The 20,875-nt window shown below is 38.2% G+C and overlaps 1 protein-coding gene across 2 annotated transcripts in view; it reads left to right on the top strand.

The window, feature by feature from the left end:
* The window catches only part of ikbkb (inhibitor of nuclear factor kappa B kinase subunit beta), a 90,401-nt gene that overhangs the window by 49,708 nt on the left and 19,818 nt on the right, over positions 1-20,875 (top strand). For both annotated transcript variants that reach the window (XM_056464166.1, XM_056464167.1), the window contains 9 exons: positions 1-95; positions 4,708-4,902; positions 5,488-5,602; positions 9,416-9,539; positions 13,899-14,050; positions 16,617-16,678; positions 16,771-16,874; positions 18,714-18,763; positions 18,841-18,940. The exon at positions 1-95 is cut by the window's left edge and continues 122 nt beyond it. In XM_056464166.1, coding sequence (XP_056320141.1) covers positions 1-95; positions 4,708-4,902; positions 5,488-5,602; positions 9,416-9,539; positions 13,899-14,050; positions 16,617-16,678; positions 16,771-16,874; positions 18,714-18,763; positions 18,841-18,940 — 997 coding nt within the window. The remainder of the gene's footprint in view (positions 96-4,707; positions 4,903-5,487; positions 5,603-9,415; positions 9,540-13,898; positions 14,051-16,616; positions 16,679-16,770; positions 16,875-18,713; positions 18,764-18,840; positions 18,941-20,875) is intronic.

The raw sequence follows: 20,875 nt of genomic DNA, 5'->3' as shown, positions 1-20,875 counted from the left end.
AGGAGAGTAAAGAAACCAGTCCAGAGGGTGCCAAAGATGCTCCAAAAGCCACCTGCTTCTGCTTTGATGAATTAAGCCACATTCTCAATCTAAAGGTAGGCTGAAGTTCAATAGTGTGATCAGCAAGTCGCATGGAAATATTGGCTCGTTTACACTGAGCAATGCCGTTTAGTATTGTGCAGTATGCAAGCATTTTCATTACCACTGTCAGTTGTGAAATAGCTGTACTAGGCCCCCGCCAAAATTTTTGCCGGCAAAAATTAACGACTGAAATAGCATTTTAGAAATATGGGCGGGAAAAAAAAGAGCTGAAAAATAAAAAGGTTACGCTGCACCATAGTCACTGCATGGAGTAAAGTAGCTTTCACACCAGATGCGGAAAGCACTGTGCTATAAAACCCATTTGTTTCAATGCACCATGCAAAGGCTGATCTTTTTGCTGCATCAATCAATGAGCAAGAGTAGTGGAGCACATGCAGATGGTCAAAGAAAATAGCTCTATATCCCGCTCTGTGGATATTCTGCTTATGTTCACACATCGTATAGTTTAACGTTTACTATGCTGTTCTACTTATGAACTTATCTACTCAAATAACACGCACACAGGGCATTTCCATGTAGTATACTTGTTACTGCTGCTTGCAGTAGTGCTACCGTGTTATCAAGGCAACACCGGTAAAATGATTGCTCTCGTCAACAAAATTAGGTTATTTATACGCTCATTTCACGCAGCCGCCATTTTAAAGAATGAAAGCAAGGCTGGGGTGGGAAGAAACCCGGAAGTATAGGATCAGCACTGTAAAAATTGCAACAACATGCTGTAAACTACAAACCTCCAGATGTTGCCACTGAGGTTTTAAAAACCTCCATTTCCCACTAACACTAGTTCAATCTTAAACAGCTGATTTGTCATAGTATTCAACAGTCATCAGTTCACAGATTGCGAACACAGATACACAAACACTGGAGAGTTTTAAATCTGCGAAGATCAGTCGATTGATCAAACGGATCGCTTATCTGTGTTTGTACTCTGTAAACATCAGTGAAGTGCAGTGAACTGATGACCTTCACGGCCAAATCGCAGTCATTTCTGTTGAGCGTGTGGCAAACACATTGGCAAATCAGCGCTGTTTAAGAAAGCCATCAACAGTGCCTTAAATGTTAGCTGGAAATGGACGTTTTTTTAATTTCAGTACCAAAATTTTGTATTGTGACAAGTCTAATACAGTGAAAGAATCAGTTCATTAACTCGAGTTTGATAAATGGCATCTAAAACGTGTGTTTGGGAAAGATAACGTTAGCTAACTAGTGCCATTTCCTTTAACTTAGCTGAAAATGAGGTCCGATATCCTTTTTATTTTCACCATTCATTCAGGCCAGACCTTAAGGTCACTCAAAAGACGGTGAAAGTATAAATTTGTGTCACTTTCTCTTCTCTGATAAGATATACAGCCAGGTACGCAACATTCCTGTGTGACTCCAAGCGATGTTTCCGGGTTTCTTCCCACCACAGCCTTGATTTCGCTGTTTAAAATGGCGGTCGTGTGAAATCAGTCTATTGGCCTGTTTTTTTAAATCAGAATAAGTCATACAAAATGATATTAATAAAATAATAAATAATCATAGCAAACAATTTTTGGTTTAAATTTTCAGCCAAGTGCATACAGAATTATAAATTTTGCTCCAGAATTTTTATTTTAGTGCATCCTAAACTATCCCATACCACACTTTCAGACCCATTCATAAGGCTACCTAGCCAAAGACTATATAGAATACGCAAGACGTGTGTCACTCGTATCGTTTTGAATGGAGAAATATGAACGATCAGTGTGGCTAATAAAGCCGCCTTCTAGTACAGGAGCCAATCGTTGATCGCTATATTGGGAATAAAGTTACGCTTTTATCAGTTACGCTAATCCTCTCTACCGCTGAAAGCATTCGGCTACTACAACCAGTCTGAGAGCTGCCACCATGGCGAGTGATACAAATGCATTATATTGCTGGAAATGTAAAAATAATTTTACCCTGAAATCTGAGAAGAGCACAAATATAACAGCTCAGTGCAAAACTTGTTTGCCTGTTGTTAAAATACGTTCAACATCGAAGGCTTCAATGTGGAACCTGAGAAAGCATGTGCAGGTACATAACCTAGCCTTTCTTTATTTTAGAAAAGCAAATGGTTTATAAACAGACCCTTTCATTTCGCATGATATATAATATGATTCACGAAGTTATCGATTTGTGAAATTCAGGGCAACACACTCCTCTGGACAAAGCCATTTTATCACATTAACAGTGTTGGGCAGTAGCGCTACTAGCCTGACTACATTTCTCTGTAGCGTGGTGGTAGTGTCGCTACTTTCTAAATCAACTAGCTTTTCAGTAGTGAAGCTATTTTATTAGTGAAGCAGCGCAGTAGCGTCCTCAAAAGGACATTTGCCGATCGCGGATCGATAAGTGACGGCACCAACATTCACAGAGTTGTGAGGCCGGTGTCAGGCCGATGAAAGTAAATCCAGATGATATCAAGAATGACGATTTCTTCTTCTTCCTGTTTTTCGGTGGTCGACAACAAACTTTTTGGTGTATTACTGCCACCTCTCGCTCTGGTCTGTGAAGTCGCCAACCAATTTGGCTAACAAGAGAAATTTGCATGATGAAAAGATGACTGAGGGAGAGGAGGTCTATATTTTTAGTTTAATGTAGTAAAGCCTAAAGTATACTATGGTAATTACTATTAGTTCATGATATTTACTAATGATACAGCATTATGTAAAGTAATTCATTAATGAAGAGCTGTAAATATATATATAGAATATAATGTTCATTCCTAAATATTTCTCTTTAATATAAATTACTATAGTATTTTAAACACCTGGTTTTATTTTAGTTTTTGCAGTTATATACTGTAATTTGTTTCTGTTTAGTACAGTATATTATTTGCAGTAAATAATTGAACATATATGTTCTCATTGACAGTTTTATTGATCACTGAGATGTGAGATGTGATTGACTCAGATTTAAGTTGCTTCGATTTAAAAATGAAAATTGTTAAAACAGCTTAGATGTATTTTTTATTGCAAATGCCACAAAAATCCCCCTGCACAACCAACTAAAACTTTGATTTTGTAACAACAGTATTCACTTTTTTATAATAAGGTCGTTGAATTTCTGGCAGTAAACAGAGCTACTGTAAGCTCACAACAGGTTGGTATAAATGCTTGAAAATTATTTAGTTGAAAATTAGAAACATTAGAAACTTACAAGTAATCAAAAAGTAACTCTACTTTTATAAAGTAATTGAAAAGGTACACTACTTATTACATTTTAAATAGGGTCATTTATAATCTGTAATCTATTATGGCCCGTTTCCACTGAGTGGTACGGTACGGTTCGGTTTGGTACGCTTTTATAGCCGTTTCCACTGTCAAAAAGGCGTACCGAACCAAACCGTATCGTACCACTTTTTCGGCACCCTTTCGAAAGGGTACCAAACACGAGAAAGGGTACCAATAGGCGGAGCCACACGCGCAGCTGAACGCTATTGAAAACAAAAAACCCGCCATGTTTGAATTACACAGCCGACGAGCCAAGACATTACAGCGGAATGATATATACATATAATAATGAGCCATGGTCGACCTGGGCTCAAACAAACCTTGTCGTCGTCTTGATGAACAGCTACAAATCCAAGAAGAAGAGCAGATTTACCCTGTGCCTCGTAGTTTTTTTTACGAGATAGTCTGAGACGCGAGTGTTTTCCCTTTCTTGCTAGTCTTGCGCGTCTAACATTATATCTGAAATAACAAACTTCTTGAGCTGATGATAATAACCTGCGCTTGATTATTGATGTGCTTTTGAAACCCGATCCTGTCAGACACTGACAAACGCGAGAGTGAAGCGTGAAGAAACAAAGGAGAAGCCGGAAAAAAGAGCACATTATTTCAGCAAACATGAACAAAATGCCATGATTAACTAACTTATTATCTTCACATTTTGGACTAATATGAACCGGGAATGAGGGAATTACTGTCTAACAGAGGCTACATGTGCTGCTGAAGATTACAGACACAGATAAGAGGTTTTCACTGACTGTAGGCTATATTTTGTGTTGTTTTGAACCTAAATACGGACGAAATGTCTGCTATATGTAGTTCTTCTGTAGTCGGGAACATACCAGAGACCGTAAGGGGCTGTTTGTGTTTATATATGTTCATTTATTTAGCTATTTAATATAATTACAGACGTTACAGTGGGCTGTTTCGCACTGTCATTGATCTGCAGTTATAATCAACTCATGTTCATTGAAAAGTTAGTAATAAACATTTTTACACAAGTATTTATGTGTGTAAAGCATCTGTTGTGTGAGAAGTGCTTCTCATATGATATGTGAGCGACCCATACAGCTTTATTGTAGACATTTCCTCGAGCGAGAATGACGTCGACTGAAACTTTCTGTCATACACCACGCTCACCAAAAGGGTACCCTTGTTAGTGGAAACGCAAGCCTGATAAAGGTGACCCGTACCAGTCAGTGGAAATGAGCCAATACATTTCCAAAGTAACCTCCCCAACAGTGGTAGAAACGCAAGCATTATCAGGGTTACTCATACAGAGTCATACTGCACTTTACTATACTGAATCATACTGCTCATATATTGTATCACTCATGCTATAGGTCACATGTAATGTTGTTTCTCTCCTCAGCTCGTCCATGTGCTCAACATGACCTCTGCTGAAATATTCAACTACTCAGTGCAGCCGGAGGACGACGTGGCTTCCCTGCAGGAGCGAATCGCAGAAGACACTGGCATTCCTCCAGCCAATCAGGAGCTGCTGCTGGAGGCGGGACTTGCACTTGAGCCGCAAAACAGCGTCATGCAGTGTGCCATCGATTATAGTGTACGTTTCAAGCTTATGCTAATTTGTTTTAAATGGACCCTTTTCACATTAGGTTTCTCAGCAGCAGAACTCACTTTGCTAGTTTTGTGGTGAACTATTCATCTGTGCATGTCATTAAGAAAAGAAATAGTTTGCCCTTCTAATCTTTAATTGAAATCTATAAATGCAGTTTGTTTTCAATTCTCAGATTACGTCTGGCTGAGGTAGTGGGTGTGGCTAACATATTTAACCACGCCCCTGTTGCTGTCGCTATGACAACAAACAGAAATGGTGAGGAGGAGGAGGAGTCTGTTAGGATGTAATAACTCGCCTTAAACCCTTTCCCACATCTTTCTGAATAAAACGCCTCCTATACTATAGCCAATCATCTCGCAGTAGAAAAAAGAAGCCACGCCCACTGTTTTCTCATTTAATATTCAATTTCTCTAGGAACTGCGTCACCAAAAAATGGTCGTAGCTTCCGGTTCATGTGAACTGATGCAGATGACCATTAAACGCGTCATATCTGTCTTGTGAAACGGGTCCATTCAGGCAGATTATGTTCACCCAGTCTAGTCTGACTTTGTTTGTGTTTTATTCTTTTAGTTGATGGACAATCGGCGAGCAGATGAGCCACTGGTTTTCCTGTTTGATCGTACGTGCTGCAGCTACAAGCCTCAGTTTACGCAGCGCGTCCTCCCTGACAACATCCGATTCGTTCGTAAGTTCCTGTTCTTTAGTGTTGTGCAATACTCTTCAGGGATTTTTGCTAATGATGGTGACTAGATGAAAGTTGCAAAATGTGACTCGAAGCTTTTCATATTCTTTGCACTGGTCAATTCACTCAAGATATTTTTTTTTTTCAATTTAAAGTAATATTTGATACCTTAAATCGATTTATATAATTTAAAAAAATGAACAAGATACAAAACTGTACAGTACATTGCACAAAGTTTTAATAAAGGAGTTATTCATCCAGATGAAATCATTCAGACATCTGATTCATTTGGTCATTCAGTCATTCATTAAATTGATTCATTTAAAAGGCTGATTCATTTATTCATTCATTTTTATGAATGGATTATTAAATAACTGACTCGAATGATTGGCTCAAAAGGTGTTTATGATGCAAAAGATGTTACTACAGACAGTATTCACAAACACTTGGAGCACTCGGGCACTTCAGTCAGACTTGTTGCAGATTTTCTTCAGCATTTAATACCTTGCAGCCTCATATTTTGGCCACTAAACTCTCCTCTCGTTTTCATCTGGACAACACGCTAACTATGTGGTAATTGGACTTTTTGACCCATAGGACACAGAGAGTTTTTATCAATAATGTTTTATCTGGTCTTTGTTACACCTCTACTGGCTCCCCCCAGGGCTGTGTGCTGTCACCCCTGCTTTTTATGCTGTATACTGACGAATGCCGATCTACTTTCCTTGACAGTCATCTGGTCAAATATGCTGATGACACAGTTCTTGTGTCCCTGTTATCGGATTCTTCTCAAAGTCATGGACCAGTTTTACAGGAGTTTACATTTACATTTAGTCATTTAGCAGACGCTTTTATCCAAAGCGACTTACAAATGAGGACAAGGAAGCAATTTACACAACTAGAGCAGCAGTGAACAAGGGCTGTAGGTAAGTTTCAGGTGTGTAAAGTCTAAGAAGCAAAGCATTAGTAAGTAAGTTTTTTTTGAGAGAGAGAGAGTACAGTTAGTGGTATAGCCAGAGAGGCAGTTAAGATTAGGAAGGAAAGTGGAGACTAAACAGTTGAGTTTTTAGTCGTTTCTTGAAGACAGCAAGTGACTCTGCTGTTCTGATGTAGTTAGGGTGGAATGGTGTGATTACTCACAGCTTATCTTGAATACAAGTAAAACCAAAGAGATGCTAGTGACCTTTTCTAGTAAGCAGAGGGATCTGGCTACTGCAGTTACCACCTACATTCATGGAAAACCTGTGGAGCTAGTTGAGGAGTATAAATACTTGGGAACCATCTTTGACTGCCAGCTAAAATTCAATTCTAACACTGAGGAGATTCTTAACAGGTGCCAGCGGCGGCAATATGTCCTCAGGAAACTCAGCTCTTGTCTGCAAAGACATTGTATTGTATTGTATTGTACATGTGACAATGTATTGCCACATTTTCCATTTCTTGTTGGTTCCTTTCTATTAATTTACAGAATAGAAATCGGCTACAAAGTGTTGTTACAGTGTGTTCTAGGATTACTGGATTGCCTGTTAGATCTCTTTCAGGCATATGTGATCAACAGACTCTAAGGTTAGCAAGTAAGATTATTAAGGACCACTCACATATTCTCCATTCAGCATTTGAGCTGTTCCCCTCTGGAAGACGGTTTCGTTGCATGGTGTGTAGAACTCAGAGAAGGAGAGCCATATTTGTTTCTAAAGCTCATTCAATCACACACCAACACAACCTCATTTATATTATTATTATTTACATAAACGTATAATATACTGCATTAAAGGAAACCCATTTGCAATTATATTATTATGTTATTTTAATTATTTGCATAAGCATATTGTAACACGGGGAGTGACACAGACAACTGAATTTTGGATCCACTTGCAGGTTTAATCAAAGTCAGGCAAGCAAAGGTCAACACAGGAGCAAAGCAGTCCAGAATCGTAGTCAAATGTATCAGGCGAGAGGTCAAAAGGCAGGCGGCAGACAGGACAATAAGATAAACTAGGCTAAGGTCAAAACACAGAAAAACTAGACTAGGAGAAACGCGTTGTAATGTCACTTTACAGAAAACAAGACTCAGCAATGTGAATGAGTGTGTGTGCGGCTTAAATGGTGTTTGTAATCAGTCCTTGACGATCCTCAGGTGGTGCCAGTGTAATCAGTAGAGACTTGGAGCAGGTGTGAGTATGTGTGTGGCATGACTGAATATGTAGTCCATTAATGGCGGAATTGTAGTCCATGTGTGTTTGTGTGTGAGATCCAGCGATCTGGGAGTTATGATCGCTGGTGATCGTGACACATATAGCATATAAAACCGCATAAACACTGTATGAAACAAAACACAACTAAATACATAATTTGCAAGCTAGAGAAAACAAGGAGGCAGACATGGTAATGCACTTACTTACACTTGTGAAATGGAGGAAGAAACTGATCCATGATCCACTGATCCATGTACTGACTGTCCCACACATCAATAGTCTTTTCTGATCCTTCCTTTAACAAACAGCTGACGAATGCCCCATTGTAAGCGTGTAGATTCCAGAAAAACTCAAACAGCACAAGGCTGGGCTGAAATGCTGAGGTATTTTTGCAAAAATAAACCTCAACCACTGACTCTTCACAGTTTCATCATTGGGTAGAGAAAACAACACTAACTTTCCCCTCACACTTCCAGTAATATCCAGCTGAGCACAGCGTGACTTGATTCAACCGGCGTCTGCTACAGTGTGTGTCTAGCCTCTTTCTCTTTGCTACTGTGTTTGTGGGTGGGGCGGCAGGTTTCAATGTTCCCGGGTTTGTGTGCGTAACAACTGGGCGGGGCTTAAGTTTCGTATCCACGTCACGCCGAAACGGCTAAAGACTCGTTATCAAGACGATTCATTTAAAGTACTAGGAGTCGACTCTTTTATAAAGAATTAATAGTTTTAAACTCCTTGCACTTTCAGATTTAAGCCTTAGCTGGATATTTCACTTCACTTAGAGTTGTGTTACACACTACATCATTCTCAAAAACCCATAATATGGGCTGTTTAATACATTCTTAATAAAATATTAGCCCTTAAAGGTGACTTATTATGCCCCTTTTTACAAGATGTAAAATAAGTCTGATGTCCCTAGTGTGTGTGTGAAGTTTCAGCTCAAAATACCACGAAAATAATTTACAACTCTCTGAAACTGATCCTTTTTGGCTTTGATCTAATTGTGTCATTGTGGTGACTGTCGCTTTAAATTCAAATGAGACTGTGCTCTATTCAAAAGAGGGCGGAGCTACTAATGCCTGTGTGTCAGCGTAGTGGCAGATTCCAAAACAAGACTAATGTTCTATGCTAATGAGGGAGAGACGGTCACTAGTGGGCGGGGCTTCCCCCCTCTGATGACACGTACAAAGGGAGAATGTCAATCAAAGTGTTTCTGCTGACTGTTTTTATCATGTGTGATTATAAACAATAAAATTAATACATTTTTATTACTAACAGCTGGATATATTCACACACTGCTGCCACACAACTGTATTTAAACCCCTTAGAAATGTTTTGCATAATAGGCCCACTTTAGACAAAAGAAATAGTCCTTTACATGTGCGCCTATATATGCATACACAATGAATTGATTGAGTTGACCGAAATATATATATGTCATGATATCATAATCAGGTTATGAGAAGACTTATATGGGGATATGCAATGTTTGTCATATCTCCCAGCCCTAATTAAAAGTATATATATATTTTTTTTAACTGTAAACATAATTAACGGTGGGTTAATACAACCCAGCGTTTATTTTTAAAGGTCACTAAACTGCTGTGTTCTTGTGCTGCAGAAAATGATCCCAAACGCGCTCTGCCCTACAGCTCTCAGAGACGCACGTGGGGTCAAGCGTGGCACACCATACGAGCGCTGAAAGAAGACTGGCAGAGGCTGCAGCAAGGCCAGAAAGTAGCCATGTGAGTAGGAAAGATGCTAATTTAAACGGGGTTCTTACACCGTTTCCAAAGTCAAGTTTAAGCACTTTCCATGTGCATTTTAAGTGTGGTTTATTACATATTCACATGCATATACTGGATTTGCTCTTCAGTGTTTGGACTATCAGTAGTGATTATTAAACCATACTGAACTGAGCTGAACTTAAACTCTGAAAACTGAACTACACTGTTTCAATTTACTATGATCTTCTATGGGAAGCTGCTTTGACACAATCTACATTGTAAAAGCGCTATACAAATAAAGGGGAATTAAATTTCATATACGTACTTCAGTCACATGCTGTTTGTCATGGTACTCTATAGACCTTTTTCTTGGCTGCTGCATTGAGGACGGCATAGCGACCAGCGTCTTCCGGTAGAATGCTTAGAACTTCCGTTTACAGCGTTTACAACGGGTAATTTGCGCTCCGAAAATGGGTTTCAATAGCGTTGAGTGGATTACGGAGTGTTTTTGTGACACACAACTTTGAAAGGTGTGTGTTAAAGCCATTTTAATCTGTCAGAAGTGGTTCAAGCGCGAGAGAAAAACGTTCTGCTAGTTCACGTCTCAGAAATACAGTATATGTGTGTGTTTGTTTCCCTGGCTTGTCAGCCGTTAGCTCAGCGGCTCTTCAATACACACACACACACACACACACACACGCAATACTTCACTGCATTACAGAGCAAACCAGATTACTGGCATGAAACTTAACAGGTATGCAAGTCATGCAATTTACAAAAATGACCAATAAAACTCCATTACTGATACTCTGCTGGCTGATTTGCATGTTCATTGTAATCGTGAGCCGTTTATGTTTCATTTAGTGAGTTGTATTTTACCACGGATTGTGTTTTTCTGTCATTTCAAAATGTCAATTTATTTTCACTTTGTCACACTTATTAAATCAGTGTGTTAGTGGGACAGTACAGGTGACTTTAGCGATGACCACGCTTCATTTAAACAGCAGAAGATGCCGTCTGACAACGAGGGCAAAACGCCTCACAGCAGTTGTTTTCCATCTCATTAGATCACGTTATTTAAATGATCAGTCCAGGATGTGGTGCTGATCCACAACAGTATCAGTTTAAAGAAGATAAATGCAAGTAAAATAGATTAAAACTATCGTTTCAAAGCTGTCCAAATGTGACTGTTTACACCCATCAGCTGCCAACCGGAAGTTCTTAGCATTCTCCTTACGCATACACGCAAAGCATAATGGGTAATTTTGCGTTCCAAGAAAAAGGTCTATAGTATAATACATTTTCATTTCATGCATTGTTCACTTATAAAGTGATATTCTCCATGCATTTTGTCTTCTCCAACTGTTTAATAATAAGGGTGCAGATTAAAAAAAAACAGGTGGATCAAGCTACAGGCACATGCACAAAGAAATTGATTTGATTTAATTTAAAGGGAACCTATTATGCCCCTTTTCACAAGATTAAGTATCTGATGTGTGTATGTGAAGTTTTTGCTCAAAATACTTCACAGATAAGGTTTTATAACTCTTTGAAACTGACCTTATATGCTGTGTTCACACCAGAAGTCGCGTTATTCGCATGTAAATAGATGCATAAACATTATGAGTTTACTCGCTTCATTTGCATGTCAAATTCGCTTCACAATAGACGTGGTTTCGCGTCATAGGCAGGACTTCTGTCTGCCTAGTGACTCTAGCTTTGTTGCTAAATGGCTAACATAGATTTTATTGAGAGAGTAGCTGTGCTTTATGTGCTTTAAGGAAGGCTGAAAAAAAGGCGTCAATTTGTTTGGCGCCGTGTCTAAGTCCACTAGATCCATTCAGGGGTGCAGCAGCTCTGTTCGTTCATAAACTCCTCCAGAAACTACACCTGGATGATGGAAGCTTTTAGCTGTGTTTCAGAATTAGCCAAGCCCAGTTTGATGAGCTGTTGTCTGATGTCGGCAAGGGAACACCAACAACAGGCACTACGTCACGATCACGCCCATACAAGAGAACGCTCCTGATTGGTTAACGTGGCGCGAATTTTAGCTGAAGTTCAGATTTTCCAACTCGAGCGGTTTGTGCAATTTGCAATTTGTGAATGAAGTGCTTCATTCGCGCAAATCGCGTCTTTCATGCCGCCTCATTCCCAAGAAACGTGACGCAGGATGTCTATTCGTGTTGTTACGGTTTATTCTTTACTTCTTCTTTATTATTATTATTTTGCGTTGTATTGATTTATTAATTGATGTTTCTTGAGGTTAACTCCGCCTTGCACCTGCGGCTCATTTAGACTGGCGTCTTTAAAAGCGGAAGTCGAGTGTGTGTCGGGGTGGCTCTTTGATTTCCAGCGCGTGTCTGACTGATCCTCCAGATCTTTGCTCTCTTGAGAGTATGACCCGTACTTGTTGAGAATCTCTATGTAAATTGTCCTGATGAAGGTCCGAGACTTCTGTGCGCGTCTTGTGCAGCCGCTGCTGAGGAGCCATGCTGGTGCCGTTACCGTTTATTTAATTAATTCTTGATCTATGCTTTCTCTATGGTTTATCTATGTTTCATGTTCTTTGTATGTCTGTTTGTTTAAGTAATTATTTTGAATGATTTATTATCTATATTTTTGTTGCCACTTTATTTTTGATAGGACACTTATTTTCACTTTGCATTGACTTAACATATAAATCACTCGCGCTTGACGCTTTATCCGGGTCTGGTGTGAATGCAGCATTAGGCTTTGATCCATAGACTGTACAATATAAGGACGTAGCATCCGTGACGTCACCCATAGGTTTCTGAAGAGCGCAAAAGAAGCTACAAGTAGGCGCGGCCAACCGTTGCCATTTTGTTCGCGCGTCATCGCACCCACGGCGGGATACCAAACAAGGGCAAAGAGGCGGAGAGTGAGCGGAGCTACAGACACCTGCTGGCACATTGCTTAGACCTGTCAGACAGACTTTACTTTGGGAGAAACGCTTGATATTTTATTACCTGCGACTCGTTTGTGTTCTGACCACATGTGCTTGGCTGTACACTATATCAATAAAGTGTTTAGACTTTTAAAAACACTGTAGTAATACACTGAGCCACTAAACATTGTTCTTATGATGTTTTTCAACAGGAGGAAAACGTGAATTACTTCCAAACACTTCAGATATAGTGTGTGTTAGTAAATGCAAGACTATTGATGAACTCCAGCATAACACTGTATGATAACACTTCAGATGACTGTTCTAGAGCCTACAGCTAATCAATTCTTTACGGGTCTAAAGAAAAGCATAAATGATAAATGATCTTAAATAAAACAAATACATTTATAGAGATGGTATACAAGTATATAACTTTACTCACATGGGAAACGGAGGCCACGTGAATGGTTTGTGAGCACAATTAAGTGCACACAGCATCCCATATCATCTGATAATTGTAAGAAATAAGTCCAAAAGGCAGCTGACTGTGTAAAGCCACATAAAACAACACAAAAATACAATGAATATGCCGAGATCAGTGGCTAATCTGCCGGATTCAGCTGAGGTGAAGTGACGGCGACCAGCGAGACCTAGCTGTCACTCAAGTGGCCACGCCCTTAATTATGCAGACTTAATATAACCTAATATAAAGGAAATGGATGAGTTATAAAAAAATCACTCCCCTCACAGTTGTCATGGAGGGTAATAATAGCTATATGAACCAAAATCGTTCTTTGTACCAGGCTGTAAACACCTTTTTTTCTGCTGTAAAGTTGGCCATTCTAACAGTGGGATCAATTGCAATTTGCTCTATTATGGAGCAGGACTAGCGGAATTTTGATGAATTGCAGTTTCAGTTACTTCCGTATTGGCTTCCCGAGGGAGAGCGGGAGGTTGCCGCTTGCTTTGATCCTAATTGTGCAGTTTTGGTGACTGTCGCTTTAAATTTAAATGAGATTGTGCTCTTTTTAAAAGAGGGCGGAGCTACAAATGTGTCAGCATAGTGGCAGATTCAAAAACAGCATCTGTGTGAAAATGTGTGCTTCAGTGTGTGACAAAATGTCAGTCTATGGAAACTCCTGTCGCTGTTCATTTGTGCTAAAACACATTTATAATCCTCTTAGTCTATGCTGACATTATCTTTAGAAGCTCCACCACTCTAATGGCTAATGGACGGCTGCTTCTCACTCAGGGCTGCCTCCTTATGCTAATAAGGAAGAGATGATTCCTAGTGGGTGGGGCTTTCCCCCTCTGATGACACGTGCAAAGAGAGAATGTCAATCAAAGTGGTTTTCAAAGTGTTTGTTAAGAGTTACGTTTTCATACACTCTATCTGAACTCTAAACTTTTATAAACCTTGAAAAAGTCGATCAAAATTCAAGCAAGCCCTGTGTAAATGATCTGTGTTCCAGCATGAGTCTCCTCAGGCATAACGGCACACTGTCAAAGCAGAAGAACGAGATGGTGTCCATGCACCAGAGGTTAAAAGCCACGCTGGATTTCTTCGGCGCTAGTCTACACGTCGACATCAGCAAATACCAGGAGCAGAGAGCCACAGGAATAGGTAGGACACATATTCAGTGTTCAATACTAGTGCACTTCCCACACTGTGGAAAACGCTGAGTCCCACACAATCGATTTGTGTTGGGGCAACATGAAGGAATTAAGTTAACATGTTAGTTTTTACAAATGGAAGCGGATTGATAAATAAAACAATTAAACTGTTCCCGGAAACCTTACGAATTGTGTTGTTTCAACTCATTTGAAGTAAGTAGTTTGAACAAAGAGCAAACATAATTTAAGTGTACTGCGTGTGCTGCAGTGCAGTCTGTAAGCTGTTTTCATTCATTCATTTTCCACTGGCTTCGTCCCTTATCCATCAGGGAGCGCCACAGTGGAATGAACCGCCAACTATTTTAGCATATGTTTTACACAACGGATGCGAATTCAGTCCATCAATTTATGGAGTTAATCTAGGACCATATATACTTGTAAAATAAAAGAAAGTTTTGCAAACAAAAAATATAGTATTGAGCAAAATAAATAAACGCAAATTAAATTTGCCGAGATGCATTTAAAAAGGCAACATTATTGGTTCACATACATGTTTTCAGCCATTAAAAATTAAAGCATTTCAAAAATGTTTCCATGCTTGTGCCCAAATTCTACTTTAATATCATTTAAGAATTATTTTAATGATATAATTCAATATTTTAGTTAAACTACATTAGGATTATATATGAAGAGTATATATGAAGTGCCATCAGGAGTTTTCTTCTGCAATGAGCATTTCTTCTCAGCCTCTCATGTTTATGATCAGTTATTTCATATTAAAAGCGAAGGGAATAACCTATTCTTTGCTATAAAAGGGAAATTACTGAATCAATACAGCCTGATGAAAATGCTAATATTAGAAGATTTCAGATGGCACTCCAGAGGTTTTTGCATCTGAACTCTTCATATCTTTATTGATAAAACTCTAAATTAAACAATGATAAAAATAATAGTAGTATTAAACAGTAATAAAAACAGCAATTATATTTGTTTTGATGCAATAATGCACATACAATTTCATTGCCAGTAAATAAATATATATTATGGACAATTTTATCAAAAATTCTCTCAAATTTTATGTGAAAATGTATAACTAAATTTAAAGATATCATAAAAATGGACTAAAAAGTAATTTAATATACAATACAATACAATATAATATAATATAATATACAAAAATGATATTCCAGTAGAGGACCGGATTTTAATATGTTTGAATGCACAAACAAAAGCAATGAAATCCTGTTTGAGATTGCTACAATATTATTGGGTAATGAGAACTGTTATTATATCATAATTAAATTAAATCCTAAAATCCATGATCTTTGTTTTAATGCAATGAGATACAAGGTACATTTTGAGTTATTTACAAGTTTTTGACCACTTATAAAATGTGTTCAATGAGCAATTATATTATATATTTAATTATGTAAAAACACTAGATATGGTTTTCAAAATTAAATTAATTTAATATACATCTTTAATAAAAAAATATTTTTTTTTTCAGATTTCATATCACTAACAGCATCCGTACTTTATATACACACTTAAAATTCTCCATATACAGTTGAAGTCAGAATTATTCGCCCCTTTTTGAATTTATTTATTTTATTTTTTTCTATATTACCCAAATGATGTTTAACAGAGCAAGGAAATTTTCACAGTATGTCTGATAATATTTTTTCTTCTGGAGAAAATCTTATTTGTTTTATTTCGGCTAGAATAAAAGCAGTTTTTAATTTTTTAAACACCATTTTAAGGTCAAAATTATTAGCCCCTTTAAGTTATATATTATTTCGATAGTCTACAGAACAAACCATCATTATACAATAAGTTGCCTAATTACCCTACCCTGCCTAATTAACCTAATTAACCAAGTTAGGCCTTTAAATGTCACTTTAAGCTGTATAGAAGTGTCTTGAAGAAAATCTAGTCTAATATTATTTACTGTCATCATGACAAAGATAAAATAAATCAGTTATTAGAAATGAGTTAATAAAACTATTGTGTTTAGAAATGTGTTGAAGAAATTTATATCTTTTGACAGAAATTGGGAAAAAAAAATAAACGGGTAATAATTTAGGGGGGCTAATAATTCTGACTTTAACTGTATATTAAATGATATTAACTGACGTTTTAAGACTATAAGGCTGAACCGCATGAAATGCCATCAGTCTACAGAGATTTCCCAGTATTGCAATCGGGAGATTTCAATAATTAACCCCTAAAAAGCCAAAGCAGTGCAATCACTACCAGATTACTGTTGTGTTTGCGATAAAGAAAACGCTAAACACATGCGGGCATTTCTTCCGTCTATCTTTTTACTAAACTAGTCTGCAGTAACGAAAACAGGAGACACATTAGAAACAAACAGAAGCCCAACCAAAAAGGGTTATACAAAGATTGGCCAACACAAAATGCATACATTCCTGATATCTTAGTCCCATCTGTATATTCAACTGTATATTAAATGATTTACCATTTACCATTCCACACATACCCGACTTCACATACTCAACACTGCATTACTTTCAGCCTGTTAACATGCTCAGTATGTTTACTGCCCTGTTTTCCAGCTTCTGAAAAGCTGCTGAGTGTGTGGAGAGAAATGGAGCAGACAGCCCTCGACTGTGGCCAGGTAAGGATTTACCATTTCTCCGCTGTCCTAAAGATCGTGTGTGTGCAGCGGTATAGCAGTGTGTTTAAGTGTTGTAACTGTGTGTGCGTCAGACAGAAGACGTGATTAAGCTGGAGGAGGAGATGATGACCCTTCAGACTGATATTGTGGATCTGCAGAGGCAGCCGTGGAGGAGTGGAGAGGCTTTAGAGACGCTGTAATCAACACACATACTACACTCATGCAGTCATACTCCTGATGACATAATGTTTGATATGAGCTGACTACTATACTAGGTGAAATGAATCAGGGAGAATAATGCATTTATAAATATAGGTGTTAATTAGTGCTTTCAAATCAATGATCACATTTAAAATAAGTGTTTTATATGGAATATGTGTGTGTACTATATATATAAATACACATACATAAAAACACAACATACAGTGTTTCCTCTAGGATTTTTTCCAGCTGTGGCGGCAGGCCTTTTTTAAACAGATCTACTAACTACATGTGACGTTATTTCATTGACAAATGTCGTGAGTGCAGTATCACGAGTCGAGCTCGCCTACAGCATGCGAATCTCTTTGCTTGCACGCAGATTTCCTCTGCTCGTGCACAGGCTTCTTGCGTGCCAAAATATGTAGTAATAAAAATAAAAAGAAACATGGCTTACGATTTATATGAACCAGGATAACGTTTTTCTCTCACGCTTGAAACACAAATCTGACAGATTATAACGGCTTTAACACACACCTTTCAAAGTTGTGTCACAAAAACACTCCGTAATCCACTCAACGCTATTGAAACCCAATTTCAGATCGCAAATCACCGGTTGTAAACGCTGTAAATGGAAGTTCTAAACATTCTACCTGAAGACACTGGTCACTACAGCACCCTCTATGCAGCAGCCAAGAAAAAGGTCTATAATTGTAACGAGTAGGGGTTTGAACCTACACTGGTCTCATGGTTTGGTTACGGTTATCATGCCACCACTTCGGTTCAATTCGATATCTCGGTGCATAGGTGATGCTTTCAATACATAATTAGATTTTTTCTTCACAACACAACAATTTTTTTTATTAAAATCTATAAATATATTTCTATATTATTTGTAATACAATTTTGTTCTTTAACACAGCAATAAGATATATGAACTGTACCCTTAATTTGACCTGCTCAAAGAAAACACTCTTTCTGAATATATCAAACAAAACTCCAATACAGAACAGCATGAGCATTTATAGCAAATAAACTCATGTAAATATTCTACCGCTTGCTTTTTGAGCACTGACAGGTGCGGTCTTACACCCCTATGATTGGTTATTGTCTTCACCTGCTCAACAGAAAGGGCTGCGATCAGCTTTAGAAATGAAAGCGATGTTCACCGATGGCGGGAGGAACAGCCGCGGTTACAGTCTGTATGCGCATGATACGTGGTTATCAAAGGTAATCCATAATAGACAGTGGAGAAAACTCGCACCTCAGGCACGCTCGTATCTGGATCCACAAGTATCACTTTAACAGCCAAGAGGAGAGGAAAAGTTACCTCACAAACAGGCCAGCGGGTCAAATGTCCAAAGTGAGAGAGAGGCAGAGATGGAGTTTTACAGCATTTCTAGTGAAATAGTAGTGAAATAGCGGCTCGTGTGGTGTGCCACCTTAATTGTCAATGGTAGACTGTCCAGCAAACTCACAAGCAGTTGAATTGTGCACAATTATCTACCTTTTAAGTAGTAAGAGCGTTATTTACTCACCCTCGCCTCCTTCGCCATAGTATTCTACTGCAACATCGCGCATAGGAGATAAATGACGTCAGTACGTAATAACCGGTTATGATCTATTACTGAACCGACATCAATTATTTTGACAACCCTAGTAACGAGTAACGATGCAGCACATAAGAAATCTATCGAAGTATTAAACTATTTTAGTATTAAAATCTATCGAAGAAAAACAAGACTCCAGTAGAGTACAGATACAGCCTTTTAGTACTTAAGTACAGTAGTGAAGTTCGTTACTATACATCTCTGCTCACCTGTGTTGTGTTTTGCAGTGAAGTGAAGGCCATGGAGCTCTTCCGTAAACTCAGAGAGAAACCCAGAGGTAAGCCGCAGGTTTTCAGCATCCTCATGAGCCAGTGTGTGTGTCTGTGATCCGAAAGTGTGTGTCGCTGTCTCCAGAGCAGCGCAGTATGGGCGACTGTCAGGAGGTCATCAAGCTGGTGGTTCAGGCCGTGCAGTTCTACGAGAGGAAGTTACGGGACTTTTACACACACCTGAGGTTGGTTTCAGTGCATTTAATCCAAACACAACATTCTACAAACAAACTGTCCTGTTTAATAATCACTGATTTACAGAAGACGCTAGCTCACTGAAAAGCTGGGATGCATCACAGTGCACTGAAAAAAGTGTTGCATGCAAAACTGTTGCAAACAATTTATTTGTGTTGAATTTAAACAAATTAAATTGAGCAATGTTCAACTTAATTTGTTTGTTTAAATTCAGCCCAAATAAATTGTTTACAACCACTTAACGTAAAAAAATGAGTAAATCCAAGGAATCATCTTTGAATTATTTTTTTCAGTGTATGTTGAAGTTCAAACTGTAAATAACGCAATGGTTCCTGTTAAATTAAAAAGTATGTTTGTATTGCTGCCATGAGCACACACTCACGAAGATTTTTAGCACATCAGGCAACTAGTGGTGTGTCACAAATCTCACGGTTCGGATCACGTTATGGTTTTTTGGTCACAGATCGGACCATTTATCGGAGCAGCCAAAAAGGGGAGGAGACTAATGTGATTTGTTTTTCATTTATTACAAAAACAGCACTGCAAGACACTTTTGGTTTTAGCAAACAGAACTTACAACCTGTAATTTTATTAAAAATAAAATGAAGAAATAATCAGCTCAATAAAAATAAATAGTAAAATATTCAGTTCTGTGAAAAATTCACTGTTACTACTGTTAACGCTAAATGTATTATAATGTTTATTTATTTTTAGTCTCATCTTCAGTAAATGATTCAGTTATTCACTCATAAAACTTCATGCTTCATTGCTAGATGATCATTTTTGGAGAATTATTCAGTGGCATATTTTTGATGGCTGGCTGTCGCCACCTTTTGGTTAAATAATGTAATTGCAGCCTACAACTTTCATTTCTGAGCGTTGTTAAATGCATGACAGTGATTATAATCTTTACCATAAACATCTGTGGTTTTATCTAAACTATACACTGCTCTTCTAGTACAGGGGTCACCAATCTTAGTCCTGGAGGGCCGGTGTCCCTGCAGGGTTTAGCTCCAACTTGCCTCAACACACCTGGCTGGGTGTTTCAAGTATACCTAGTAAGACCTTGATTAGCTCATTCAGGTGTGTTTGATTAGGGTTGGAGCTAAAATCTGCAGGACACCGGCCCTCCAGGAACAAGTTTGGTGACCCCTGTCCTAGTACTGTGTTATATGACTTGAGTGTAACTTCATAACTAACTCAAAACACTGAATCTCCTATGATTAATAAGCACATGCAAATTACCATCATTTATAATTTATGTTGCGTGGGTCATGCAGCTTGCTCTGAATGCATTAATGCAGGCTAAACAAGCCATGACAGAAAACACCTTTAATAACCTAAGATACCCACCACATCCCGAATAACCCACCACATCTTCTTCTGCCATCATTATATTTTAAAGGAAACCTTAAAAGCTTTCATACATGTGATTTGAATGACGCGAGAGGCGATCTCTCTGCAACCGTTACAAATTTAGGATTAATCTACCTGTAAAACAATGTATTAATCCGCAGGGCACGTGTGTTCCAAACCGTGGGTTGTGATTAGGCATGTGGCGGTATCACATTTTCATGCTGCGATTAATTGATTGAGCTTTTATCACGGTATACGGTATTATCACGATATTGTAATTTTACTAGAGAAACAGGTAAAAAAACACAAAAAACTTCAGTTTCGTCAACTTAGTAACTTTAATAACTTTTTAATTAACTAAAAGTACTTCAAACATTTAACTACAAATAAATATAAATAAAACAATACACAATATAAAAGTAAACTTGAGCAATTATATCAAAGTGAATGTGCAAAGGGAAACCGTCTTCGATCAGCAATCCCTCTGCATTTTTTTAGAACCCAAAATATTTCCAAACCTCTGACTTTTTTTTTGAAGGGGGATAAATTGTCGGCAGCGTTCCTCCTTC

The sequence above is a fragment of the Danio aesculapii genome, chromosome 8, assembly GCF_903798145.1.
Source record: "Danio aesculapii chromosome 8, fDanAes4.1, whole genome shotgun sequence".
Lineage (NCBI taxonomy): Eukaryota > Metazoa > Chordata > Actinopteri > Cypriniformes > Danionidae > Danio > Danio aesculapii.
This window is presented reverse-complemented; position numbering and strand designations above follow the sequence as displayed.